This window comes from Aspergillus fijiensis (assembly GCF_003184825.1).
Source record: "Aspergillus fijiensis CBS 313.89 unplaced genomic scaffold BO72scaffold_62, whole genome shotgun sequence".
Taxonomy (NCBI): domain Eukaryota; kingdom Fungi; phylum Ascomycota; class Eurotiomycetes; order Eurotiales; family Aspergillaceae; genus Aspergillus; species Aspergillus fijiensis.
Window position 1 is genome coordinate 27,735 of NW_024469038.1, and position 26,511 is coordinate 54,245.

At 53.0% G+C, this 26,511-nt stretch overlaps 11 protein-coding genes and 1 non-coding gene across 12 annotated transcripts; 6 read left to right on the forward strand and 6 right to left on the reverse strand.

The window, feature by feature from the left end:
• Positions 1–125: 125 nt before the first annotated feature.
• On the forward strand, positions 126–2,594 carry bfr1 (putative nuclear segregation protein (Bfr1)). The gene is made up of 3 exons (XM_040945605.1): positions 126–485; positions 706–1,884; positions 1,937–2,594. The coding sequence occupies exons 1-3, from the start codon at positions 357–359 to the stop codon at positions 2,153–2,155; spliced, it is 1,527 nt and encodes a 508-aa protein (XP_040797236.1). The 5' UTR covers positions 126–356; the 3' UTR covers positions 2,156–2,594.
• A 575-nt stretch (positions 2,595–3,169) lies between these two features.
• BO72DRAFT_451911 (uncharacterized protein) lies at positions 3,170–3,953 on the forward strand. The gene is made up of 2 exons (XM_040945606.1): positions 3,170–3,277; positions 3,339–3,953. The coding sequence occupies exons 1-2, from the start codon at positions 3,260–3,262 to the stop codon at positions 3,714–3,716; spliced, it is 396 nt and encodes a 131-aa protein (XP_040797237.1). The 5' UTR covers positions 3,170–3,259; the 3' UTR covers positions 3,717–3,953.
• Positions 3,954–3,991: 38 nt separating this feature from the next.
• Positions 3,992–5,235, reverse strand: BO72DRAFT_451912 (uncharacterized protein). The gene has a single exon (XM_040945607.1). The coding sequence runs from the start codon at positions 4,924–4,926 to the stop codon at positions 4,267–4,269; it is 660 nt and encodes a 219-aa protein (XP_040797238.1). The 5' UTR covers positions 4,927–5,235; the 3' UTR covers positions 3,992–4,266.
• A 1,424-nt stretch (positions 5,236–6,659) lies between these two features.
• BO72DRAFT_500192 (uncharacterized protein) lies at positions 6,660–8,105 on the forward strand (the record flags this gene model as incomplete). Its single annotated transcript, XM_040948886.1, has 1 exon — positions 6,660–8,105. The coding sequence occupies one exon, from the start codon at positions 6,660–6,662 to the stop codon at positions 8,103–8,105; it is 1,446 nt and encodes a 481-aa protein (XP_040797239.1).
• A 602-nt stretch (positions 8,106–8,707) lies between these two features.
• On the reverse strand, positions 8,708–11,097 carry BO72DRAFT_519044 (uncharacterized protein; the record flags this gene model as incomplete). The annotated part of the gene is made up of 6 exons (XM_040949677.1): positions 8,708–8,741; positions 9,165–9,177; positions 9,222–9,601; positions 9,663–9,991; positions 10,058–10,779; positions 10,833–11,097. The coding sequence occupies 6 exons, from the start codon at positions 11,095–11,097 to the stop codon at positions 8,708–8,710; spliced, it is 1,743 nt and encodes a 580-aa protein (XP_040797240.1).
• A 724-nt stretch (positions 11,098–11,821) lies between these two features.
• BO72DRAFT_345425 (BRcat and Rcat domain-containing protein) lies at positions 11,822–12,447 on the forward strand (the record flags this gene model as incomplete). The annotated part of the gene is made up of 2 exons (XM_040940657.1): positions 11,822–12,309; positions 12,387–12,447. Coding segments are annotated over 2 exons (549 nt in total), but the record flags the coding sequence as incomplete, so codon positions are not given.
• Positions 12,448–13,808: 1,361 nt separating this feature from the next.
• On the forward strand, positions 13,809–13,879 carry BO72DRAFT_t248. Its single transcript has one exon. It is a non-coding gene; the product is annotated as a tRNA-Gly (tRNA).
• A 226-nt stretch (positions 13,880–14,105) lies between these two features.
• Positions 14,106–18,004, reverse strand: BO72DRAFT_437846 (glycoside hydrolase family 35 protein; the record flags this gene model as incomplete). The annotated part of the gene is made up of 9 exons (XM_040943364.1): positions 17,404–18,004; positions 17,269–17,345; positions 16,913–17,215; positions 16,593–16,859; positions 16,530–16,545; positions 16,387–16,482; positions 16,205–16,339; positions 15,483–16,152; positions 14,106–15,439 (listed from the first exon to the last, which is right to left on the reverse strand). The coding sequence occupies exons 1-9, from the start codon at positions 17,536–17,538 to the stop codon at positions 14,106–14,108; spliced, it is 3,033 nt and encodes a 1,010-aa protein (XP_040797242.1). The 5' UTR covers positions 17,539–18,004.
• A 902-nt stretch (positions 18,005–18,906) lies between these two features.
• BO72DRAFT_471773 (general substrate transporter) lies at positions 18,907–20,492 on the reverse strand (the record flags this gene model as incomplete). The annotated part of the gene is made up of 3 exons (XM_040947105.1): positions 18,907–19,152; positions 19,224–19,598; positions 19,677–20,492. The coding sequence occupies 3 exons, from the start codon at positions 20,490–20,492 to the stop codon at positions 18,907–18,909; spliced, it is 1,437 nt and encodes a 478-aa protein (XP_040797243.1).
• A 504-nt stretch (positions 20,493–20,996) lies between these two features.
• Positions 20,997–23,230, reverse strand: BO72DRAFT_387578 (Zn(II)2Cys6 transcription factor; the record flags this gene model as incomplete). Its single annotated transcript, XM_040941682.1, has 5 exons — positions 20,997–21,659; positions 21,714–22,223; positions 22,275–22,917; positions 22,993–23,121; positions 23,181–23,230. 5 exons carry the CDS (start codon positions 23,228–23,230, stop codon positions 20,997–20,999), a joined length of 1,995 nt encoding a protein of 664 aa, XP_040797244.1.
• Positions 23,231–23,906: 676 nt separating this feature from the next.
• BO72DRAFT_519049 (arrestin domain-containing protein) lies at positions 23,907–24,920 on the forward strand (the record flags this gene model as incomplete). The annotated part of the gene is made up of 1 exon (XM_040949678.1): positions 23,907–24,920. A coding segment is annotated over one exon (1,014 nt), but the record flags the coding sequence as incomplete, so codon positions are not given.
• A 60-nt stretch (positions 24,921–24,980) lies between these two features.
• Positions 24,981–25,924, reverse strand: BO72DRAFT_451915 (uncharacterized protein). The gene is made up of 2 exons (XM_040945608.1): positions 25,618–25,924; positions 24,981–25,534 (listed from the first exon to the last, which is right to left on the reverse strand). Exons 1-2 carry the CDS (start codon positions 25,732–25,734, stop codon positions 25,364–25,366), a joined length of 288 nt encoding a protein of 95 aa, XP_040797246.1. The 5' UTR covers positions 25,735–25,924; the 3' UTR covers positions 24,981–25,363.
• Between the last annotated feature and the right edge of the window lie 587 nt (positions 25,925–26,511).

Here is a 26,511-nt window from a genome sequence, read left to right on the forward strand (position 1 = left end):
TCTCGAAAAATCGGCGGCCCAGCGCTAAAGGCGCCAAACGGGGGGAACTTAAGCGCCGCCCGCCGCCCGCCCAGACAAGACCAAAGTCACCGGCCAAAAGAAAGAGGGCCAGGCCGAGAAAAAGAGCACGAAGTTCCAGTTGTTGACTGACTGACTGACTGGAACTAACTACCGTACTGACACTCCCTTTCCTTTCCCTTTCTCTCTTTCTTCCTCCCACCCCCCCTTCCTCTCCTTCCCTCTCAACCCCCACTCCGCCTCTCCTTTGGGTCGATTTTCTCCCAATTGACTGATTGATTATATTTAAAATCAATTCTTGCCTGTCAATTGCTCTTCTCCCTCACCTCATCTCAATCATGTCCGCCGACGCCAAGTCCGCTCCTGCCACGGAGCAGAAGGTGAAGCCCACCAAGCCCAATGAGGAGACTTTCAAGGCCGATTTGGCCCAGGCAGAGAAGGAGCACGCCGCTGTTCAGGAGAAGCTGGTATGTTCTTCCCTTGTCTATGACTTGAATTGGCGTTCACCATGCCTCTCGCATTGTTTTGTTTACGGGGATTCTGTGTTTCCGCACCGTGGCCTCTTTTTTCCTTCCTCCGGGTTCTATGGCTTTCCTTCTGTGCTACGGTTCTTACTTGACCGCTATACACCCAATTGCATGGCCCCGGTCATGACCTGCTGGCAATTGAGCTAACCCCCAACTCAAGAATGAAATCAAGGCCAAGATCGAGACCGCCAAGCCCAACAACCAGGACTCGCCAACCGCGAAGAGACAGCAGGAACTCCGCGCCGAGCTGTCCTCGATCCGCCAGAAGCAGTCGGGCTTCAAGGCCGGCCGCTCCAGCACCCAGGAGAAGATCAACGCCCTGGACGCCACGCTCAAGGCCCGCATCTCGGAACAGAACAACTCGCGCGGTCGCATGTCGTTTAAGAACGTCGAGGAGCTGGACAAGGAAATCGCCCGCCTCGAGAAGCAGGTCGACTCCGGCACGCTGCGCCTGGTCGACGAGCGCAAGATCCTCTCCGACGTCTCCAACCTGCGCAAGCAGCGCAAGAACTTCGCCGGCCTCGAGGAGGCCCAGAAGGCCATCACCGACCTGAAGAACCAGATCGCCGCCCTCAAGAAGAGCCTCGACAACCCCGAGGCCAAGGCCCTCAGCGACAAGTACAACGAGATCCAGAAGGAGCTCGACGCCATCAAGGCCGAGCAGGACAGCGCCTTCAAGAACCTGAACGCCCTGCGCGACGAGCGCACCAAGCTGCACGCCGAGCAGCAGAAGAAGTGGACCGCCATCCGCGAGATCAAGGACAACTACTACAAGGCCCGCAAGGCCTACAAGGAGTACGAGGATGAGGCCTGGCGCGTCCGCCGCGAGAAGCAGAAGGCCCAGCGCGAGGCCTTCGAGCGCGAGAAGCGCAAGAAGGTCGCCGACAAGAAGCTGGAGGAGGCCTCCCGCCCCGCCTACACCGATGAGATCCTGATCGGCCAGGGTCTGATCCGCCACTTCAACCCCGCCTACGACTTCGCCGCGCTGGGTCTGGACGACAAGAAGGACGAGGGCTCCAACTTCCGCGCCGAGATCGGCCGCACGGTCGATGACTCCGGCCTGAAGGGCATGAAGGTCCTGAAGAAGGATGACGGTGAGGACTACTTCGTCGGCACTGGTGGCAAGAAGGGTAAGAAGGGCAAGAAGGGCGCCAACGGTAGCCCCGCCGCCGCTGCCCCGGCCGAGACCAAGTTCAACCTGAACGTGGGTGTCATTGAGGACTTCGCCAAGGTCAAGATCGACCCTCCCATGAACCAGGCGGATGTTCCTGCCGTGATTGAGAAGCTCGCGGCCAAGATCACCGAGTGGAAGAAGAACCAGGCCTCGAAGACCGAGGAGGTGAGTTTTTTCTGTGTTTGCTTGCCGTGGTCACGACTAACTGTATGCGTAGAACATCAAGAAGGCCCAGGAGGAGATTGCCCGCCTGGAGGCCGAGGAGACCGCCGCTGCCAACGACGACCGGGCGACCGACGGCGCCAAGAAGGTGGCCATCAAGAACAGCGGTGTCAACGGTAAGGTCTCTGCGGATGCTGAGCTCAAGCAGGAGAAGGACGCTGTCGCCGACGTGACGGAAGAGCTCGAGAAGGCCACCGTCGAGGACCAGGCCTAAATGGGCCGCTCCGACGCATAGACCATTGCATTGCATGCACTTGCACTTGCATTTTGACCGCACCAGCGACTGCGCATGGTTAGAACCCAAAAGCTGACTATATATTCGTGTGACTTTGGTTCTTTTCTTTGCATCTACCCCTATAACTTTCCTGTTATCTCTTTGTTGCCTCCTAACATCCTCCTATTATCCTCCCCTCCATTTCGACCTGCTCCTCTGATGAGAAGAAGCCAATATACACGGGTATTGGTGACCCCCTTTGAAAACCGTGCGTTTGTATGTTGGGACCGGCTTTGGGGCTGGTCCATTTCCTTCTTGTGTAATCAATTTCATCTATTTCCTTTTTTCTTGTCATACCTTTTTTCTGCTGAATCCGTGGACGAACCTGGCGAAAACGATAGCGTTTAGCGAATCTAATTGCAGCGTGAAGTGGTTTTGGTGAATGGATGCTGTAGGGAAGAGATAGTGACTGGGCGTGCCAACGTTCGTATGCTCCTGCGTAAGTGTAGCGTCAGATGGGTTTGTCTCAAGAGGTTAGGGATGTTTGAGTGGATGGCATGCCCCAGATTTGCGATAAGATAAGAAGGGGTGTCCGGGTGTCATGAACCCATCCGCCGCGTCACTCTCGGGAGACCTGCAGACCCGTCAAGATCAGCAGTATGCCAGTCATAATGCATGGATGTTCCGACAGAAACAGCTGAAGATGCGACGTAGGGAACCACAACCACAATAGAATGAGCTGTCAATGGATCCCCCCCCTAAATTAACTATAAATAACACCGCCACAATTCTCCACGACTACTGCTGCGCCATCGCCATCCTTCCCAAGACCCAAGAAAGCACGCCGAGGAATTACGTGGAGATCCGCCAAATCGGTTGCCTAATCCGGGCTCCCGCCAAGGGAGTGAGTGAGTGAGTGCCCATGGGATTTCGAATTCTCCTCTTCCTTCTCGCTCTCGCTCTCACACTCTCCTTCACAATCCACAATCCACAGCCCACAGCCTTGCTCTTCGCATTTCTTCCCCCGTGACTGCTACCACCTACTCTTCTATCCGATAGAAACCACACCCTTTCTTTGTCTTCGTCTCTGAAGAAATCACAAAGATGTCCTACAACAAACCGGTACGTTCCCCAGTCCCCCATCCTTATCCTAAACCCCATCCACTAACCCCCAGAAAAAAAGGACAACCCACCCCCCTCCTACCCCTCCCCCGTCCACGACGCAGGACCCTACCACTACCAACAGCAGCAACAAGGCTACCCACCCCAAGGCGGCGCCTCCCAGGACTATTATAATCAAGGCGGCGGCGGCGGCTACCCCCCGCAGCAAGGCTACGGCCCCCCGCAAGGCGGCGCTGGTGGCTACTACCCCCCTCCCCAGGGCTATCCGGGCTCGCCGCCCCCGCAGCAGCAGCCGATGTACTATCCGCAACAGCAACCGCCGCCGCAGCAGGGGTACTATGCCGGAGGGGATCGGGGCGGGGGCTCGTCTGGTGGGGGTATGTGTGCGGGCATCATGGCGGCGTTGGCTTGTTGTTGTTGTTTGGATATTTTGTTCTAGGCGGAGGAACTTGTGGGTGATGATGGATGCTTTTATACTGTGTTCGGGTTATGTGGGAATGGGTGGGTTGATTGATTGATGGGTGGATGAGGGATCGATGCCTTCATACCAACTTCGGTGATATAGGGTGGGGGTGTTGGGCGTTGCGTTTCTGCGTGAATGACTGGTTTTGAGTATTGGGTTGCTTCTTGGGTTTCTAGGCTATTGGTGTTGTGTTTCGCTTTGTTTGTTGTTGTTGTCGTCTATGCTCAGGGCTGAGATGGGAATGCTATACCATACTATACTCTATTGATATGCGCCTTATTGATATTTGATATTCAAACAAACACACCGGGCATCATCAACCGTCATCATTATCATTAGACCTAAATCTCAGTAAAACTCTCCATGCAAATGCAGCATTGTATCTCATAACTCATGCTTTCCATCCATTGCAACGAACCCAAACACAACTCACAAATCACAGTAAAAACACAAGAAAAAAAAACTGAAGGGTATCAAAAGAAAAAACACCGTCCCATCCCATCCTATCCTTCATTTCCCCAAAATCCTACGACCTCAAACTCCCATCAACCGACAACCCCTCCACCGCATCCAGATCCACCGCCCGATACCCCCCCTTCCCGGGCCTCCGCGGCTTCCTCGGGCCCTCCACACTCGAATGCTCCTCCATCACCGTCACCACATCCGACCGCTCACTGGACACCACACTCGCCTCCACCATCTCCGGCGGGTGCTGGCGATTCCGCTGATGATGTTTGGAATGCGGCGGGTGGAGCCGTCCGTGCGGGGGCAGGTACCCTTCCTCGATGATTTCCTCGCGTCGGCGAGTGCGACCCCCGCCCCCGGGCCGTCGGCTCCGTCGCGACCGATGCGAGCGCGGCGACCGCGTCGAGCTGAGGTTTTCTTCCACGATGATCTCGGAGTGCGACGAGGGCGAGGACGTCGTGCTGCCGGAGAGGATCGTCCCATCTCCGTTGGTGGTGGAGGGGGAGAATTTGCGGCCGGAGGTCAGGGCCAGATAGATCAGGTACAGGAGGAGGAGGAAGCCGAGGACGCTGCCTAGGACGATGCCCACGATTGTGCCGGCCGGTAGGTTGGGGGTGTAGCTGTAGGTCGAGGGGAGGGTGGTGAATTCGCGGGCGTTGCGCGCGTGATTTTGTTGGATGGTTTCGGGGGGTATTCGGGGGGAGAGATGGGTGGGTGGCATTTTTAGGGGTGGTGGTGGTTGTTGTTGTTGTTGTTGTTGTTGTTGTTGTTGTTTAGACGGTGATGGTGGTGGTGGTGGTTGGCAGTGCGGACGGAGTAAATAGTGGAGTGAGTGAGTATGCGATAGTCGTGATTATAGACGTGGAGAGGTCATAGTCTTGTGATTCGACCGTGCAACAAAGGGAGAAGTGAATGCCTGGGTTGAGGTCTGAATCTGAGATACGAAGGAAGAAGAGGAAAAGTAGAAGCGGAGATGACGAAGGTCAGTCAGGCAGTAACTAGGTACGAGTCAATAAATGGGTGGCTGGGATGGATGAAGATGCGATGGATCAATCAATGGAGTGGAGCTAAAACTGACGACCCGCCGGGTCTTCCCCGCTGGGTGGAGTCAGTCTCGCTTACCCATAACTACGTAGTGTAACTATAGTGTAACTATACTAAAGAACTACTTCAGTACTTCAGTCATATCAATCAGCTCCAGCTATCGAGGTAAAACTCACAGCACACTAGGATCCTGTCTAATTTATTCTACAGCAGGGTTTGAGTATATCTCCGATACCGTAACGTGATGTACAGTACAGTTAGTACTATACCCCCTGACCAGTAGCTCATTACCCAGCTAGGTAATTGGTTCTCTTACATCCTTGGTATGGAGTATTGCTCACTGTCCATAGTATTATAGCTATTCCAGCTGTGATAATGGCCTGATGGAATGAAAGATTCTTTCACCGCACTATTCTCATTCATCCTTTGCTACGCCCGTCCAATCGTGAATCCTGCGGAGCTTGTTCATACGACGGGCAACCACTGCCAATCTGCAGTTATACCAAAACACTTTCTAGAAAGCTTCTCTGCTATCAACAAAGACAGCACAAGCTTCCAGTGACTCTTAGCACTGGGCTGGAGAGCACGCGCATAGCATGAAGAGCAGCCAGCACTTCACTGGGTCCAATCCAGCTGCGTTTGCTACCGCCGCAACGCCAATGACGCAACGGCCTATGCTCCAGCCTATGCTGTAGCCCATGCCACCCTGCCCCTTAGGACAGACCTCGAGTATAGCTTATACAGCCCATAGTAGGGTGTCGCAAACAGAACGAGGTCGCCTCGGTCGATTCATCAACGCATGGATTGCCATTGGAAACTTGTCCCCGAAATGATATCCGATGCGCAACCGAGAGATAGCCATTAGCTCACACGGCGTCAACCTCAACTGCTCCTAATACCGCTCAGCCAGTCAGCAGACAAGACGTTAGCAGGCGGAGGTGGAACCTGGGACTTGAGAAGACAATGGGTCTGGAAAGAGGATGATTCATCCCAATCCAGGAGATCGTCGTTAAGATGTCCGTAGCGAAGAATGGCACAGCGTCCATGCGCAATTTCCTGTCCCAGTCAGCCGGGATTCTGATTGGAACAGATCAAGGGCCCTCTCCTATGTAGTCCAGCAGGAATCGGAGGACTTGGAGGTGGTGAAAGGTCCGCCCAAAGCGGCGGTCGTCGGCCCACTTCCCTCAATCTGGCCCAAAGCATCAAGCTCCAGCTGAAAGGAAGTCTTCCTTACCGTCCACCCTCCCACTTTCCTCCCTCCTCCTTCCACCCACCACACCTGTCAAAACAACCTTAGTCCTGCTCAAGCACATACGAGAGTAATCGCTCAAGTAGTACTAACCTCCAGCACCACAAAACTTCCATCCGCATCCCCCACTAACCATCCATCTCACCTAAAGCTGATCCACCATGGCCAACGCACCCACTGAGCCAGGTATGCGCGAGAGCGGAAGCCCGCTCGCAATGCTCCTCTCCGAGCCAGAATTTACTGCTGAGAAGTCGTCGCTGTTTGATGAGGTCTGCCCCGGGAACTGGGCAGATATTGGTATCGGATACTTCCGCAATTGCGAGCTGTGTTCTGCCTACCTTCCGCCAACGGACCCTAGCAGGCAGATTTACCGCTGTTCAAGGCCCGCATGTCGGGCTCTCTATCACCACGAGTGTCTCGAGGAGGTGCTTACCGGATTGAGGGAGCAGGGTAGTCTGCTCATGCCGATGGAATGTCTCCGCTGCGGCACCGGGTGGGATCTTGACCCGGACTTTGAGGAGTCAGAGCGTCGCCTCAAGATCTGGCGCCTTGACGAGCTACGGCAGAAGAATATACAGGAGCTTCAGCGGCTTCGTCGGGAGCAGCTGGAGCAGCAGGCGGCGCGGAATCATCCTCAGGTGCAGCAGCAGGCACAGCAGCGGCACTTTACGCCCCAGCCCCAGCAGCAGCAACAGCAGCTACAGGCGACGGTGCATTCTCTGCAACCTCAGCCTCCTCAAGATCAGCAGCCCGAGCAGCAGATGCAGGTGTCTCCTCAGCAGCTTCAGCCTCCGCAGCAGCAGCAGCAGCAGCAGCAGCAGCAGCAGCAGCAGCAGCAGAAGATACAGATACATTCTCTGCAGGGTCGGCCTTCTCAGCACCAGAAACAGAGCCAGCAGCAGGTACAGGTGCATTCTCAGCAGCTTCGGACTCCTCAGCACCAGGGGCAGAACCAGCAGCAACAACAGGTATATCCTCTGCGGTGTCAGCCTTCTCAGCACCAGCAGCAACCTCAGCGCCTACACCTGCGCCAGCGGCAGATGCAACCTCAAAACCAGCAGCAGCAGGTACAGATGCATCTTCAGCAGTATTCTCAGACACAGCAGAATCATCAGCAGTTTTACCAGCAGCAGATGCAATCTCATCATCAGCTACAGACACAGCGTCAACTGTATCAAGCTCAACTCCAGCAGCAAAAACAGCTACATCCTCAGCGGTATTCTCAGGCACAACAGAATCACCAGCAGCAGCCTCAGCACCTACGCCAGTACCAGAACCTGCAGCAGATGCAACCTCAGCATCAGTCACAGATCCAGCGTCAGCTACATCAAGCTCAGTATCAGCAGCTGCAGATGCAACATCATTCTCTGATGCCGCGACAACATCAGCAGCCGGCGCAACATCCAGTTCGGATGCAACAGCAGGCTCAAATACATCATCATCCACAAATACAGCAGCAGCAGCAGCAGCAGCAGGTACAATATTATCCTCAGATGCTGCGACAGCATCAGCAGCCGGCGCAGCATTCAATTCGGATGCAACAGCAGCTTCAATTACATCAGCCTCTACAACATCAGCAGCAACAGCAGTATCCCCAGCAGGCGTAGCAGCGGCTTCAAGTACAGCAGCCTCAGCTGCACCAGCAGCCGCAACACCAACTCCCCCGCGGCCCCGAGCCCCACCGCGCTGCATCGAAAAAGGCGCGATCAGCGAAGAAACCCCGTAGGAACAGGCCTGATCTTCCGCGTGGTCAAACAAGAATCCCAATGAGCTTCACTGTAATAGGAAACCGCTTCCATTGCACTCTTATAGAAGACGGGGTGCCTTGTCGCCGGCGTTACGTGGAAATTGCGAGTTTGCGGCGGCATTACCGCACGAAGCACGATAATGATTTTTCGTGCCCTCACTGCCCCGATGTGTGCTCCACCGACGAAAGCCTATCTAGACATCTCGCGGCAGTGCATGGGGTGACTGCGAGGGCTCCTGTACCTGGGGCGACTCCTGTGCCGGTGGAGACTCCTGTGCATGTGGCGACCCCTCATGGCACGGCTCCTCATGGCACGGCTCCTCTGCGTAGGATAGCACCTAAGCAGAGGAAGTAAGAGACAGTCCCCTGGGACTGGAGCTGAAATCAGAGACATGATGGTTTCGCGTAGATTGCACGTAGTTATGCTCTTTCTCATTTTATTCGCTGATCGAGATGCCCGACCTAGTCCACTCCGTAGTTGACAGGATAACATGATCTAATTTTCGAGTAGCTTTAGGCTACATTTAACTCTACTGCGATGAGTCTTGGACGTAAAAGTAGTCATCAGTTCAAATTCCTGAAGATCAATTCTGCCTTAGATGTTCTTCACTCTATTCTTACACTTCCCCGTGTCAGCCATTCCAACTGCACCCACGAAACCTGTAGAACCTGCAGTGACCTTGTCATCGCATACTAGCCCCGGCGACCTTCAAGCAGAAGCAGCAAGACCCAAGTAATCCTCAACCCCATCAAAGCTGCCCCAGACTGGACTCCAACAGACTCCCCGACGCCTTGACCGTGAACTTGGCGAAATCATCCTTGAACACAACATGCAGCAGATTCTCACAGCTCCCTGCTCAGAAGATTAGCCCACTTCCCCTTCCCCACAACCACTAAGCTCCCGTAGGAATGCACATACCTTGCAATCTCACCTGTTCCCCGGCACAAAACAGCACCACCCAATGCCGCACCTTACCCCGCGCCACCAAATCCGCACACTCGCGGGCGATCGCGCGCAGATCGAAGCCCGCCGCGTACCCGTGCAGCAGCTCGATGCGCCAGCCCACCGCGGGCACCTCGACCGCCGTGCGCGGGCTCGCGGTGCGCGCCCAGTCGCGCGTGACCGCCCCACCGAAGATGTTGTGGCTCCAGCAGCTCTGGTAGAACTCGTCCTGGAACAGATCGGCCCGGGCCCGGACGCGACCCGCGGGACCCCGCCGGCTGGCGAAGGTGTTCTGCAAAGACTCCGGGGGCAGGGACTGCAGAACGCGGATGCAGAATTCCCGGATCTCCGGGCCGCCGCCCACGCCTTGGAAGCTGGGTTCGGAGATGCCGCTGTGTTCGTATTCGAGGAAGCTGTTTGGGTTGAGGTTAGTAGTGGTAGGCTGAGGGAGTGGGGATGGGCTGGCTGGCTCACCGGGCATGGAGGTTGGAGGGGAGGACGCAGAAGACCTTGTTGGCGAAGTCGAGGAAGGTGTACAGGAAGCCGTATTTGACGCAGAGCTTCAAGTCTGGGTCCTTGTGGTTGAAGCGGATGTTGCCCTGGCGGAGTACCCGGAGCAGGATGTCGATCATGGGTTGGGTTAGAATCCCGTTGGTCATGTACTTCGATGGCAGACTCTTCCCGGCGGGCTGGTATCGGATAAATTCGAGGGCGTCGTTGCTGCTCAGGAACTCGCGGAATTCATCGGTTGGGGGCGACAACATATCATTGTTGATGTATTGTTGGAAGTCTCTTCCTGCGTACTGTTGAGGTTTTAAGTTAGAAAGCGGCGAGAACTAACGGCAGGTTCAACTGGGGCTTTGACTCACCTGGCATATATATGCCAGCAGGGCATCGACCATTCCAGGATGTCCGTCTGTCAGTGCCATCAAACACTCCCGACCATAGTGGGACAGGTCAGGGCAGCCGGTCGTAGCACTGTGCCTCTTGACCACATCCTGTAGCTCGGATTGGGTGTAGAAGACGGAATACATGGAGCTCGGCCAGTAGGGCAGGAGGGTGACTGTGCGCGATGGTTTGAAGACAGGTTGAGGTCTGCTGAAGCGCGCCTCGAGGGACCCAGTCCTCAAAGACTCGTGCGCAAAGAACAAACAGAAACGAGGGCCATGCTGCTTGCCGAATCGGGCATCGACAATCTCGGACCAGAAGTCAAAATCACCGCAGGTCTCGTGTGCGTCATCCAAGATGAACACCAGTCCGCTGTTGTGATCACTCTGAAGATCGCCGTGCACCTCGTCCTGACTCAGGCCCTGCGCATAGGCTGCCTGGATCAGGTAATTCAATGAGCTACAATTCCTTTTCCAACCTTTCACGAAGATGACCTTGCGTGTCTGGCGAAGGAAGTCCCTCAGCAAAAGAGCAAGGGTTGTCTTGCCGGACACGGGTGAGCCTTGTACATAGACGACATGTTTTGTGTCGAGCTCTTGTGCTATCCCAAGCAACGTGTCAATTCGTGGACAGATCTCAGGTCCTTTGTGTATGTCCGGCTGTGGTGATAGTGCAAGCATGGCGGCTTGTTTCTTGGCTGGAACTATGAAAGACATTCAACAGACAAATCTGTGGACAGTTTGCTGGGTAACTTACTTTCAGTGTATTCCAGGTGCTTGCTGAGTGAGTGATGGCATTCAGTGCATGAGGCCACTTGATCAATAGCAGATACAAAGGACTCAGCGGTGCCCATCTTACAGGCACACACGTAGCCTTTGTTTAAGCCCTGGACAGTGCATTTCCCAAGTAGTGTCTTCACCTTCTTCAGATCCGTCGGAGTAGTAGCTGCTGTGGAGGATGCCGGAGTAAAGACGCCGGTCCCGTCAGATGACGAGGACTTCTCCATGGGCTGAGACGACATCACTAGAAGGGTCTGTAGAAGCAAGAGAGAACCAAGAGGAAGCTGACTATGTAGATGGAATCGATGGTCTTCTCTGAACGAAAATACTCAGCTTCACATCCGTGGCTGGGCAGACCGATGGTTGGGAAGATTGACACCGGAATGTTTCTCCGTGAAACTGAGCGTTGCGGGAGTTCGATAGAACACAACCAAATTTTAACCCGAGAGCGAACAGGTGGCTGAGTGGGATAGGAGGAAGTGAAGTTCCGGTGTAGTGATGTGTGGGAAGTGAATGCCTGCGCGGATGTGTTCATCATGACTGCCGTCTCAGGATCGGTGCAAACAGGCCCCGTCATGCAGTGTTCAGTGTTCATCCCCCACCCACATTGCTGACACAGTCTCACATCGACAAAGAATCCAAATGCAACATGCGAAGAAAGAGATCTATCAAGAACTGTGAATGAATAGCCTTACCCCAACCCCCACTTGCAGATCCTCCTTTTCCTTCTTGCTCTTCTTCTTCTCCTTCTTCTTCCTCCTCCTCCTCGTCGTCCTCCTCCTGGTCTTCTTCTTCTTCTTCCGCTCTCTCTTTTCCTTTCTTTTTCTCCTTCTCATCCTACTCGTCCATAACGACATCGAAAACAACACAGCCATCAGCAGCAGACAAGCTGACTTCCAGTTCCAAGCCCCAACACATGCCAACTCAGTCCGCCAGAGACTGAAAAGATACCCAATGACACCAGCTCGTCGATGTACTGGCTGCACGGAAGACATAAGCCGGGCCAAAGTGGCACGCTCGCACTGTTCGCATAACTACTGCTCATCTTGTCTAGAACGCTGCTTCAAGTCCTCACTAACAGAAGGGGGCCGGTTTCCTCCAAGATGCTGCGGACGGCCCTATGACATAGCCACTGTGGGCAAGCACCTCACACCTGAGACCCTCCGGCAATACGAGAAGAAAAAGGTTGAGTTCGAGACTCCGAACAAAGTATACTGCTCGCGTGGACGGTGTTCTGCCTTCATCCCCTCAACGTGGATCGCCAACAACACGGCAAATTGTCCCAACTGTGGCCACCAGACGTGTGCTGTCTGCAAGGAACCGTTTCACACGGGATTTTGCTCACAAAACACCGACTACAACCGACAGATGAGCGCCGCGAGGAAATACGGATGGCAAACATGTCCTCACTGTAGGCGACTCGTGGAGCGTCATTCCGGATGCCAACATGTGGCGTTAGTCAGAACCTCTCTAAGCTCCCCCTCGTTTTTCCCGCGGCTCCGATACTGAACCAGAACGTGCCCCCCTTTAGGTGCCTTTGTGGCGTCGACTTCTGCTACTTCTGTGGTAGAGTTTGGAGGACCTGCGGGTGTAAGGGTCCGGCTGCTGATCCCAGGGCTGACGAGTTCGCGCGGATCATGGAGCGCTCGGAGAACCTCCCTTCTGGAAGCGTCGAATACATCGGCCCCGCCTTTCCGGATCGTGGTCATGTTCCCCCTCCTGCGAGCTTCCCTGAGGCTCCCCAGAACCCCCGTCGCTCTCGGGGTGGTGGGCTTTTTGGAATATTCACAGGCCGTCGCCATGCCCGTGCCCGGGATCCTCCAGAATCTCCCGGGTCGCCCGCGGCCACTCCACGGGGTGGTCCGTTCATGAGCGGCCCGCCCCAGAGTCCCTCCCCTACAGGTGATGGCTTCCACTCCTCCCCGTCCGTCCCTCTGGGCCTTACCCCGGTTGGGTAGATTTCGACTAATCAGCCCTCTTGTAGTAGAACAGCGACCTCGACCGGCTTCCCAAGCCCATCCGTCTTCCCACCTCTGGGGCCAACCGTTTCGGAGTCACCTCGCCGTGGGTAGTATGGTGAGCAACCACCTTCGCCAGCAAGAGCTTCGGCGCGGTGGGACGTACCAGCCCGAGGCGTACCATCTGGAGCGGATCAGACAGGAAGTCCTCGAATTCCGGCGCCAACATGAGAATGACTGGAAGTTCAACGATGCAATTTGATGCGGCTAGCTTCTCCTTCCTGCACTGCAGGAGAGATCCAGTTTTCTGGTGAATCGTGCGGTGAAGGAAGGAGACCATGGAGGATGCGCCATATCTCTGAATCTATTGTACCCGTGTATTTGGGGAGTGCCGTGGATTTGCATACTTTGGAGATTTCACCACTTACCGGCGAAACAGGACTTCGTTGTCTGGGTACTTGCTGTATCCTTCTTTGGAACGGAGTCGAACTTGAGGCTGGAGCTCGATGTTATTTCTCTGTGTTGACCGTCTCATGTTGACTTTTGCGTACTTTATGATACTGAAATTCGATAGGGCTTTTGCAGGTATAATATTAATCGATCTCGGGTCTTGATGGCCTGTGTAGTTCTGTTTCGGTACGGAAATGCGCATATGAGCCTGATCTTTGCTGGGGCATGTCCCCCTCTGGTCCTTGCTAGGTTGTGCTCCGGCTGTTGAGTAGGTGAGCATCTGCTGGTAGCCGAAGGAATATATCGCATCGAATGGATTGAAAGCTCAACACTGTTAGTTCAAGGCCTCGGCAATTCACATAAACTGCCAGCCATTCTCAGCAAAGTTCAAGCTAGCTAGTAGGACTATACTGGCTGATGTTTTGCTCAGCAATGGGTCGAATAGTTATTGCGCAATCTCTAGAGAAGTAGAGGTGGTGGCAGATGTTGGCCAAGATAAATAATTGATTTATAAGATAAAAAACATGGATCAATATCATCAAGTAGCATCATTGGTCTAGTGGTAGAATTCATCGTTGCCATCGATGAGGCCCGTGTTCGATTCACGGATGATGCAACACTATTTCCTTTTTTGGGAAACCCACCATTTTTAGCATCCGTTTCTCGATATCACGATTTGGTCATGGACCTCAACTTGATCTCATGATCTCATTTGAAGTTATTTGATCATTTTCTAACATCACAAAACACTGGCAAATCGCGTCACTGCCATTCAAGCGCATTTGTCATCTCAATTCAACTATATACGTGAGTAAATAAATCCTGAATTCCCTCACCTCCAACTAGTACGCTCCCTTCCGAGCCTTGTACTTGGGCTGATCCACCGACTTGACTCCCTTCAGCGCCGTCAGGACCGGAGTCTCGTAGCTCAACTCCAGGCCCTCCACCTTGGCACCACCCTCATTCTGGGCCCACACACTCAGTGCGATCCAGTTCGTTCCTTGGTAGTTCAAAATACCCTGGGGAACCGGGAAGCTTGTCTGGGGTCCGATGTTGCTCACATACTTACCGTACTGGTATCCGTTCACATACAGCTGCGCACGATACGCGTCGGGAGTAGTGCTGTTGGCGAAGTTGAAGAACAGCGGCACGTCCCATCCAGTCGGCAGGTCGAGCTCGAACTCAGCACTATAGAATCCGATACCGGGCTTGGAAAGACCGTCAAGAGGACTGGCGGACTTCCATTTCTGGCTGGGAGGTTGAGGCTGGTGGTATCCCTGGCGTTCGGCGTAGAGACCACCCTCGTTGAGAGGGCCGCGAGTCTTATCCTGGTAGTCTTCGCCGCCGAGGTTGCCCGTCAACTTCCAGGAGATGTCGCTGGCGTCGTGGCCGGCAAGGTCATAGTTGAGGATACCACGGGGCGCCTTCATGAGTTCTGCACCGACGGTCCAGTCCTCGTCCAGACCAAGGTTATCGACGACCACCGTGAAGACGTATTCCTTGCCGGACTTCAACTTCGGAAGAGTGACGGTTTGATTGTAGTCAGCGTAGATAAAGAGACCGGTGAAAGAGCCAAGGAAGGTATCGTTGAGCCAGATGGAGCTTCCAAATGCAGTACCACCCTGAGTATCGACAGTAAAGGTGGTCTCATCTCCGGTAGCGACGAAACGACCACGGTAGATCAAGTAGCCAGTGTGGAAGCCATAGTCGGACGAGTATAGCGAAGTCGGAGTGGTCAAGGGGCGGAACGTGTTCTTGGTCTCAGCAAGATCGGCGGCTGTCCAGAGAGAGTCGTCGTACGAGGATTGGATCTCAGGAAGCGTGTCCAGGTACTTCCAGCTCAGGCCCTTCAAGCTCGGAAGCGAGATCTTGGGGGCGCTGTATTTGACTTCCGTCGTCCAAGCACCATTCTTTGCGACTGTGTGACTGGTCTTCTCTCCATTGATGTAGAGGTTGCGAGTGGTGGCCGGAGCACCAAAGACTTCGATGGGGGTGGTGGCGTTGAAATCGGCAGTGAGGTAAAGGCCGTTGCCCTTGACATAGGCAGTCCGCACGAGGTAGCCTGCCTTAACAATAATGGATGATGCAACTGCAGCCTGGGTGCTGAACTCCGTTGATGTACTATCTTTACCGACTTGCGGTGCCCAGTAGCTGTACGCAGAGTTCCGATCTATTCCTAGTCAGATCTATTGACCTAATCATGAGATATAAAGTCTTACCTAGGAGATGGATCTGCAAGTCTCCAACCTTGATTATCTGACGAGTAGACGAGACATCCCAGCCAATCACAAGAGACTTTCCAGTCTGCTTGGATGAGATGGCAGATGCCTTGCCTTCGACAATAGTCACGTTCGACTTGGTAGTGATCGCGAGCTCATGGTGCTCATCAGCTCCTCCGTACAGAACGAGGACCTTTCCGTCAGAGAACTTCTTCCAGGTGAAAACCTCAGCAGTTGAGTACAAGATGTTTGTTCCAGAGACATCATAGTCGACAACGTGGATCTTAGAATCGCGCCCATTGAGGCTCAGGCTGCCTCCCAGCTGAGGGATTGTCAGACTACCAGCACTGGTTGGAACCTTCAGCTTGTATGAGGTGGAGGCCTGGCTGGTGTAGTCCGAGTGTCTGACAACAAAGAAAGAGCCAGTGTTGTTGCTACCGAGCAAAGGAGTGACGGTAATGTCGGAAGTATCGGCATAGCCCGAAGTGGTCAAGTTTCCTGGAGTGGCAAGGAGGTAACCTGGCGAGGCCTTGGCAAAGTTACCAAGGAGCTTCAGCTCACTGTACTTCTCCCTGGTAAGATTGCGAGATTCGGTCAACGGCGAGCCATAGTCGTAGGAAGTGTAGCCATTTGCATAACCCAGGTTGCCCCAGTTGGTTCCTCCAAAAGTCTTTGATCATTAGTTGGCATGCGAACCCGAGAGAAGTGTGTAGAAAGCTCACCATGTACAGGTTGAGGATAGCAACGCCGAAGCTAAAGTCGTTCTTGTAGAAAACTCGTTCGAACTCGTGATTAACTAGAGCAGCACATTTGGCAAATCCAGGACCGCCCCATGGGTCAAACGCGCCAGCTTGGAACTACTACTGGTTAGATCTAGAACACAACATGGCAGTACACAACATACCTCAACAATCGAGTACGGAGTGGTAGGACTCTGTTCGAGATGAAGGGTGCGGAAGTTGGTAGGCAAGTTGCCAGCAGGCCAAGTGGAAGGGTTTGCCTAAGCGATATTAGCATAGAATTAAACACCGCAGCGCAAGTACATACACAATCAAACCCAAGCCTAAGCAAGTTAGTAATAGCTTAGCACAGAAGAGGGCCTTGACTTACGGGTAGCTGTCATGACCATAGATATTCACCGAGCCCTCGCCGGTTCCCGGGGCATTGTGCCCACTGGCAGAGGCATCGTTGCTGATGAAAGGCACCACGATGCCCGCATTACGAGCCTGGTCAAGGACGTATTGCATGTAAACGGGATCAGGGAACGTGACATTGCCCGAAGAGCCAGAGTACTCGTTCTCAGGCTGGTAGAGGATGATAGGACCGCCGTTAGTGATCTGGTACTTGGCAATGGTTGCGGCGACGTGCGCGATGTAGCTAATAACTGTCAGAAATGCTGCTGTGTAAGGGGAACAGAACACAAATCATACTTGTCAGTAGCTTCCAGGTATGGCTTGTCACTCGAACGAAGGATTCCATCGACTCTCTGCAGCCAACCGGGGAAACCTCCTCCAGAAACCTCGGCATTAATGTACGGTCCCGGACGGGCGAGAAGGTAGATTCCAGCCTCAGCAGCGGCTTCAAAGAAGGGTTCGAGCGCGAAAACGCCGTCCGCCCTGTATTCGCCCGGCTTGCCTTCCAGAAGAGCCCAGTCGACATAGAAGGAAACCGTGTTGAAGCCGAGAGCCTTGATCTTCTGGAAGATATCGATGTACAGGGTGGGAACTGGGATTCTGTTTTCGACACGTTAGAAACGATACAGAAGATAAGCTGTGGAATGACCGACCGGTATGGATGAACTTCTCCGCTGAAGATCATGATTCTCTCCCCATTGATGAAAAGTGACTTGTCGTCCCATGTGACCTTTTGTTCCCCTCAGTCAGTCAATGTCAATTGTCTCGTCTCTGACTGAGCAACGTACATATTTCTGAGACAAATCCCTCTTCGCTGCGTCAGGATGCTCGGTGAGAGTAAAGCCATTGAAGCGATGCTTGACCGCTGCGCCAGCTGCGTGCACCGCCAGCAAGGCAGCACCACAGACTGGTAAGAACCTCATGTTGGGTTAGATAGAGCTTGCCGCAAAAGCTGTATCGACCCAGAGCAATTGGTACAGTACTGCCGTACCCAGTGTGGTCCAGAGTAGAATTCCTCCCCGCAAAACAGGGGGGGCAAGTGACGCATTTTATCCCCCCCCCCCTTTGCTTGCCTTCGGCAACCCCTCTTGTGTAGGCTGAATACTGGCCAAAATCGTTGGGATCTTAGCCGGGCCGCGACTCTCGTTTGTGAACCAGCCGCATTGACATCATATGGCGCGAGGTCGAAGAGAGGGGAAGTGGGACTCGCATATTAAAACGAAAGGTACTAGAGACAGGCATACAGGCAATCAACGGTGGCCAACTGAGTCTAGCGAGAAGATGGAGTGATGGTGGTGGAAGAAGAGCAAGAGACTAACGAGGAAAGCGGCCTAACGATCCTCCACAGGGGCAGTGCCCCGTTGGGTTAGACCCGCTGGTGGTTTGTTTGCTGCGGGGGTTTTCTTCTTCTCCGCACCTGCATCTTCTTCCTCCAGGCTTCCCTTACAACTTACGGAGTACCAATTTCTCTTTATCTTCCCCTCTGCACTCGTCGATCTCGGGTGGTGATAATCTGGCCGTCGTACCTGTTTATGGGTACTCCCATGCAGGAACGGATTTCTGATGTGTGGTATCGAGGCTACTCCCTCCCTTTATTGAGATCATCGCAACGGTAATGGAGTAATGTGGTGCTTCGCCATGACGGAAGGACCCTGGACCCAGAACCCAATCAGTCCAAGCTTCACGGATGGCTGGACTGTGGGGTGCCACCGGAGAGTTCTTGTTAATTTGTGGATAAATTCTTCGAACTACTGACTGTCATCATTTAAGTTGAATCATGCCATCCCCACACCTCTTTCCCGGGATGGACGCCTTCGCTCAAGACAAGCAAGAAATGAGAGCAGCCTGAAAATTGCAAGACTGAAATGATTCCGCGGAGCTTGGCTTGAATACACCAAATTGCATTGAATTCACGATTTACGCTTCATATCCCTTAGCCTTTGTGAAGGTCATCGTCATCCTGAGCTCAGCTGTAGCATGGACGAGCTAGCAACGCATCTTCTGCGCCCGATAGTCGCATCATTTTCTCCGACATTCACCCGGGATGCAGCAGAAACAGGACCCCCCACTCTGACATTAACCGAGAGGTTTCAAAGTTAATCTAAAGAGTAATGAAAAAAAAATTATCCATCGTTTCGAGCTCCGGCTCACTCTGACATTTCTGGCCAAACGTATGCTTTGCCGTGACATTTTAGGACGAGGCCCACTCAATGGACCCTGAAGGCTCCACGACCATTTTTTTCTCATGCGTGTCTAACAACACTTGTTTCTACCCAGAGCGTCCACAATGCCTAGTTGTTGCTGCGAGCCCGCAAGGTGACAAGCTCCCGCACATATCGCTTCAGGTCCCTCAGTTGCAGGCTTGGCTGTTGGAACGCGACCTGGATTTCCTCCAGAGAGCGGCCGCGGGTTTCGGGCATATAAGCCGCCAGGAAGGCGACGGTGCCTAGCGCCAAGCCACCGAATAGCAAATACACGCCGAAGGGCGATTTATCCAAAATAATTGGAGTGATAATAGCGACCAACCAATTCGTGAACTAATACGCATGCGTCTCATGAGTTACAGATCCCCTAAAGAAAGACAGAAAAGGAAGGGGGAAAGTCTTACAAAAGCCAACGCTTGTGCCACGCAATTGGCCGACGCGCGCACATGTGCTGGTTGGATCTCGCTGGCGTAGATCTTGCTCATGATTGCCCAGCTGACTGAATATGCTAGTCCGAACACATAAACTGCTGTGATGACCACCCACCGCGCCGCACCGGTCTGATGTACCACCCCAGCAGCATACAGGCCTCCGATGAGAAGCATGCACGTCGCGAGAACAAGCCCTCCCGTTATGGCCGATGTACGACGACCCCAGCGATCTGCCAGCAGGAAGGCAGGAATAGAGACGGCCAGCATGAGGATCGCAGATACCCCTGAGGCTAGAAATGACGCGGTCGAGGAAGATAGGCCGGCCTGGGCGAACAGGGTGGGCGCGTACTGGGTTCTTGTTAGTCACTTACGTGGCTGCAAGGGAAGCGCAAAGATCTGTCTCCATTGAAGAGACCGAGTACTCACATACAGAACCCCGTCTATTCCCGAAAGCTGTACCATTCCTAAGACAAATAGTCCCAACACAGTGCGTGGTCGATACGCTCGAGAGAACAGCAGCACGAAACTCTGCCAGGGCGACAGATTGGAGAAGTGCTCGGTAGCAGTGAAGCTGCTTTCGACTTCGTCCAAAGGAAACTGTAGACGCTGCAAGGAGCGTCGAGCCTCAGTTCGTCTCCCGTGGAGGATCAGCCAGCGGGGGGACTCGGGTAGAGTAAGGCAGCTGATAATCAGGCAAGAGGCAAAAAAGCATTGAGCAAGCAGTGGTAATCGCCAGGCTATACTAGAAGGAATAGCAACGGTAGCGTAGCAGGTGAAGTAGCCAGCACAGGTGCCCGTTACGGCAAAAAACTGCGGTAGTCCCGCGAGAGCGCCGCGGAATCGAAAGGGGGCAATCTCACATATGTAGACGCTCATGGGTCCGAGAAAGATGCCTTGACCGGCCCCAGCTAGTGCTCGGCCTGCCATGAAGAGCGCCAGCCGTGGTGCCATGCCCTGAAGAAGTGACCCGACCGCAAACAACGCCGCACCAAGCAAGATTATTCGCAGTCGACCCGATCGGTCCGCCATATGACCGGCTATGAGAGATGGAAGGATACCCGCCAGCATCATGAGCGCGACCGTGAATCCTAACAGGAACGGGGACAGTGGACCTATCGATTGGCTGAACTGTGCCATGGAAAGCAGCGCGCCAATCGAGCCCGTGTCATAGCCGTTGGAGAAACCACCGAGGGCGACAAGGACCGAGGCGAAAACGTATTTTGGAGGCAAACGCAGTGCCATGATGAAATATAGATAGATAGATGAAGAAATGAATGAGTTTCTGAGATGGACAGGACTGTACAAAGCAATGAAGATTGTGGGGGAGAAACCCCTACCCTCTCCATATTTGCTTATTGTCGATCTGTGCCCAGCTTGTATCAGATGCGGGGTTGAAGATAACGTCTTTGCGTCTAATATGTCATCGATTAGGGCTGACTTACGCCTAGACTCAGACACACTCAACACTTGCTGATCAGAATAGGTACTGCGAGAGCTGATCTTGTCTGTGCACTAGGACTTTACCTTGAAACGGGCGCAGCACTGCCTGATGGGCACTGGTCGTCGAAACTGTTACAACAGATGGTTGTCTTGAATCCTCTTTCTTCTCGCTTATTTGTCCCTGTATTTTATCTCAGGCTGGGTCAAAAGGAATAAGCCATCAGCGGATGATGACGATTCTTTAGCATACGCGGTAGTAGCGCTTCTTGATAAAGCAAAGCGTCCGAGAATTAGGTAGACATTTTCTCAGGAAGCCCACAGAATTCCAGGCCACATGTCGAAGTCTTCTGTGCCGTCTATTTGCAGATCATTTGGGTTGACAAGATTCATATCGTAATCCGACGTGCCAAGGAAGTCTTGCATTGTTGGCTCCAGGAATGCCATTTCCGTAGTATAGTTTGCGGGGGGCAACACTCCGTCATTATGACTCTCTAGTTCCGGGTCTGCGACTATTCCTTGGACCGATGGAATAGATAGCCTTGGTGTATGGCTACGGGGCTCTTGTCCCGCGCGTGCATTATCCGAGTTGGCGGGCAAAGCTTGCTTAACGCGCTTAAGGTTTTCATGGAACTCTGAAGCGGCGAGATTGCCTTGGCTGTTCATTCGGTGCAAGATCTCGGTTGCCGTTTCCAAGGCCTCCAGATCCGCAGGGTTTCCAATAGAGGGGAGGAGCCCTGAGATCACCAACGCGATGCATGAGGAGAACAAATACTGGGCATAGAAGTAGCCATACATTGGCAAGGAGCCATTAACCCATTCTTCAATGATCAAAGAGTGTGAGTGCCGCGCAGCGTGAATGCATGCTTCACTGATTGTAATCACGGGCTGTGGAAGGTCTTCAGAGGGTTCTCGATGGCCGCTTTGGAAAAGAGCGTGAAGTAGAATCGGGCGGGTGGCTAGGATGACACACTGATGCTTGTGATGAGAAAGTGTAGTTCATTTCAAAGAAAGGCAGATGCTTACCTGATTGAATTGTAAATGTAGGGAGACAATGTGCTTGGGAGGTGCGCTGTCCTCCTGACGTAACCGTACATGTTCTGGGAGCGACTTCAGCCAATCTTGTAAAGCAAGTAGCAACTGCTGCTCTCGCTGCAGGAATGGCTCTATGTGGTGCTTCCTGCCATAAACCTTGTCTATCGTCTGTCCTATAATGCGAGACAGTCGAATGCTAGCCACTAGGTATGCGGTATCTGAGAACTGCTCCTGGGCAGTGGGATCAGCAACTTCTGCTGGCAAGTCGACATGGATGTCTTCGTCGCGGATCTGCAATGGAAACCCAATTTTCGATGTAAACATTCGATCAAACACATAGATTGCCCACCAAAGTCGTACTCGGTGTTCACGTTCTATAGCATTTGCACACTGTTGTAGGGGGATATTATGGTTGAGTCCAAGAACTAGACCTAAACGCATCGCGCTGCCTATCAACATATACCCAGAATGCCTTCGGTTGAGGAAGTAGGAGTATAGAGACTAGTAGCCAGTTAGCTTTTCCTTCGCACAAGCAATGTAGGAGACCCCTACCAACAACAATAGACTCTCCACATATATCATCCCTGGCCGCTCCGGCATGGTGGGTATAAGACTCATTGCTCGAACGTAGTATTTTGTTCCTGGGACCTTGCTGGTGGGCGATGCACTTGACCGGGAGGAATATACTTCACCCAGCGCAAAGAGCCCGAAGAACTTGCATGTTAAGGCGGGATCATCTCGCAGTGAGGGGATCTGGTAGACAGACTCCAGCTGCTCGAGGGTCGATTTACGGAGGACTAGATGGTAGACACGACTCAATTGATTGAAAGCGATGCGGACCAGAAGACGAGCCTGGGCAAGTCCAGGCCACTGACTTGCGCCTTCGAGCAGGGAAGACTCAGGCGTATACTGAGTTCGCGCGACGTGAGCTGTTTTTGGGTCTCCTGTAAGAAATTGACGCAATCGCGTCGAGAATGCTGTGCACGCTGCTTCTCCCATATATATGGGAGGGGCGGATGAGTCGTATGGATAGAACCAAGCGCGATCTCCGATGAGTGGGTTCTGGACTGAAGGGTATGTATCAGACGACGGCACAGGGAGTTGTACAGAGCTGGAAGGAGAGCTATGAGGTGTGCTGAGAGCGCGTAGTTGCTCTTTCAACTGAGAATTCTCGGAGAGGATCTCATCAATGTAACTGGCCAGAATGGTCGAGGATCAGACGTGATTGAAGTGGGGAAAGTGAAGAAGGGAGGGGAAAAAGGTAAGGTACCTTTCCTGAACTTTGAGCTTTCTATCGCGGACGGCATACTGACAGGATTCCCCACACCCAGCTTGCCGACATCTTGAGCAAGGCTGTTCACCTGAACATTTGACTTTGAGAGAGTGACAGCGATTACAGCTGTGCCGAACGGATCAGGTCAAACACTGCACCTGCATTCGGGGAATTTCAGGACATACGCTACAGGTTTCTTGTTGAGCCTTTTCGGTGGATTCTTGACGACAGGCATGGATACTAGGATTGCTTCAGTGACCCAGTGAGAATATCGATTGTGAAGTGAACGAGTTGTGGCGGATAGTCGGCGAGTTGATCTTTGGCCGACAGGAGATTCGATGACAGCATACCTTACTCAGCATCGGCATATCCGCAACCAGCCGACCCCAGCTGAGATCTACAGCAAGTTCATATTACTCCTCGCAACAGATTTATCAAGGAGTCAAGGCTACTTTGGTCTCTGACTATAACTTGCCACTGTGGTGCATGTCATTATCAAGATGTCCACTGATTTCAACATCAACGGCAGAATAATATCAGCAACCGAGCAACGTTATAGGCGAGGTTGAGTTGCCGAGCAATATGATTTGGATTTTGGTTCGGCAGGTTCAGTGAATATGCCGAGCATTCGATGAACCAGACAATAAAACATGAAATATATCCAGGCAGAATCATGCCAGGATGTCCTGGGATACTAACAAGCATGAAATGATTCAATGCTTCATAAATCCAACTTCCGTGTTCGGTTTCACCTGGAGACCCCTTCCCAGCCCTTCAGCGTTGGGGAGACAATCAGAGGTAGTGTTTTGGTCACAAGCCATAGAAGCTCTTCTCCACTCCAGTTCGATCTTATATTTGAAGGTACTAAACATTGTCTATCTTGACAAGCACTCTTCACTAACAGTCCGGCAGGCAAGGTGAATGTACAGGTGGACCTTAGTGAGAACGCAGTGCCGTTACCACAACCAATAGCATCAACCACTTTTCTGCGCATGAGCCAGCCACTTGATGATCCCTCTGAACGAGCGGAAGGCCTTGACGCCGGAGTCGAGTATTGTCTAAGCTTTGAGTTTGTGGTTCCTTGCGCGCTACCACTTCAAGCCTGCCAGCATAGTTGTCGTCATGGACAAGTACATGAAGAACATCTCTCCCTTCCGCCAAGTCTTGGAACACTAGGCCTCCGGAAGAAGTCATTACATGGCAAGGATGATATGGCTCCTGAAACAGCCTCAGTTATTTACCACATATCTCTCCGCATAAGCAAGAAGTCTTTCAAGGCCGGGACAACAGCCCCCATTGTGGAATGGGAGCACCCGATAAACATTCGTCCGTTGCGTGTGGAGCGAGCACCGGTCCTCGTGCCACGGGAAAGCAAATTCTATTGCCTGCGGCGAGAAGTTGCAATCACAAGGGGTTTTTCCAGAGCACTCCAGGGTGTTCTGTCAGCCCAAGCAGTCCAACCCACAGCGATAGCACCAGGAAAGACTCCTTTTAGAATGGTGCCCATCGACCTGCATTACAGAGCCCTATCCGGTGCCCCTCCGCCAAAACTGTCAGCCATCAAAGTCGAGCTCCAAGCGATCACCCTCTTCGGCGCAAAGCCTTGGTCAGACTTTCCCGACTTGACCAATCCGGTAACTTGGGGCCGCCACCAGAACCATTATATATACCCGGTGTCGTTAGCAGACATGCAGCCCGGCCCTCTGAAGTGGCAGCCGAAGAGCACAGATGATGAGACCTCGCCGAGTTTCAGATCCACAATCCAGGTGCCCGTGGAGCTTCCTGGTGATTTTGACTACCCCCCAACATTCAGCCACTGCTTCATCTCTCGGGTGTATGCATTGAGAGTCGATATCTGTTATCGGGCCCCAGGTGCGTGGGGGAGAAGCAGAGTGTCAATGACTGTTCCGCTGCAGATATTGTAGATAGCTATAAGCACCGGAAGATAGAGATACCCCCCTTGTATATTAGAAGCTACTACCTATCAATTGCCGTCTTTCGCACCACCCAATGTGTACTTTTCATTAGAAGTCAGATCGGATACCTTTCGTATACTGTCTCCACCGTACGGTTATCAAGCCATACCTAGTGATACTAATGCCCATGAACTGTCCCGAAAGAAGAATGAGTCATCCCCTACTTCTGAAACCGCTCCACAGGATACCAGAAACAACCCCATTTACCCCCCCCCCAGAGCAACATTCACCCAGCACACAATGACGCTCCGAATATCTCCCAACCAAGAACAAAACGAGCCTAACTTCTAACCGACACTCCCCCTTTACTATACCAACTATCCTAGTCCCCAAGACGCCCCCACAACCCAACCCAACCACCAACCCCCTTCTCCCCCGGGCTCCCTCAAAATCTACTCCGTATAACAAGGCGTCCGATCCAACGCCGTGAACGCACTAATACACTCATACTTCCCCCCAGCATTGCAGGCGGTGCCGGCCGTTCCATCCGAGTTGCTGACCCCATCCGCGCGATGAGCGTTGGCGCAGATGGACGCGCAGTCCAGCTCTCCGGCGCTTGCGTCCTGAACACGATGGCCGAGTAGCGTTAGCGATAAACAAGCCCTCATTGGTGTGACATGCTGTGGGCGTTGGGGATGGATCTCACCGAGTACACGCAGCAATGCTCGCTGTTGGCGAATTCGCATTGGCAGTAGGTGCATGCTTGGGTGGTGGTGGCGAGGGCGCCGAGGAGGAGGAGGCCAAGGGTGAAGAGTTGGACCATTGTGGTTTTGCTCGAGGGTGCTTGGGGTGTTGATGGAGAGGAAGAAGAGGTTGCTTGCAAGAGGGAAGGCGATTGAGGAATGCTGGTGAGACAGGGTGAGAGGAGGGGGGTTGTCTTTCTTGCTCTTTTTATATTGTAGGGTTGAGCTGAGCTGTAAAGGAGGGAGCATGGTCGAGTACGTACTATCTCGTTCCTCATTGTGAAGGATTGGACTATGAGTTTAGTATACTGTACACCGCTGCTCTACCTCCGATGCCCTGGAAAACATCCCCCTCGTCGAATGATCCGTTCTCGAGGACGGTCTCCACGATCGGAAGGGCTGTATCATCGGGGAACAGCTGTACCGATCTTCCCAAAATGGTGATCTACGCGGCCTACCTTGACTGACGGAGCCATCGTGCCATATCAGCAGGATTGCTCTGGATCATAGTGGACATAGATGTGTAAGTTTGCATGGGAGTGAACATGATCGACACGATCCTGCTCCAAATGGGCTCGGCACACTCTAAATAACTTTGGCTTTTGACGCTAAGCTGAGACTAGCGCTGGCGCTGATTTAAGGAGCGTAGTCCATGATACTATAGATATGATTTAGGTTTCAGCGACATTGTTCCGTCGGAGTGAGACAATTAATTTATTCTGTGATCCTTCAGGTTGTTGGTGTATTTTGTGCCGCGTAGTCCGGCGGGGATCTTTTTGCGGTCAGTCATGAACCACATGTATGGTCTGCGTCTTGAGGATAATGCTTAGCCAAAGTTTGGTCTGAGTACACATCTT

Excerpts from the sequence above, each read along its gene's own strand:
- bfr1 (XM_040945605.1), top strand. The coding sequence starts at position 357 with ATGTCCGCCGACGCCAAGTCCGCTCCTGCCACGGAGCAGAAGGTGAAG. Across the intron at positions 486-705 it reads CCGCTGTTCAGGAGAAGCTG|AATGAAATCAAGGCCAAGAT; the intron begins GTATGTTCTTCC and ends CCCCAACTCAAG. Across the intron at positions 1,885-1,936 it reads AGGCCTCGAAGACCGAGGAG|AACATCAAGAAGGCCCAGGA; the intron begins GTGAGTTTTTTC and ends CTGTATGCGTAG.
- BO72DRAFT_451912 (XM_040945607.1), bottom strand. The coding sequence starts at position 4,926 with ATGCCACCCACCCATCTCTCCCCCCGAATACCCCCCGAAACCATCCAA.
- BO72DRAFT_451915 (XM_040945608.1), bottom strand. The coding sequence starts at position 25,734 with ATGGTCCAACTCTTCACCCTTGGCCTCCTCCTCCTCGGCGCCCTCGCC. Across the intron at positions 25,535-25,617 it reads AGCATTGCTGCGTGTACTCG|GACGCAAGCGCCGGAGAGCT; the intron begins GTGAGATCCATC and ends CATCGTGTTCAG.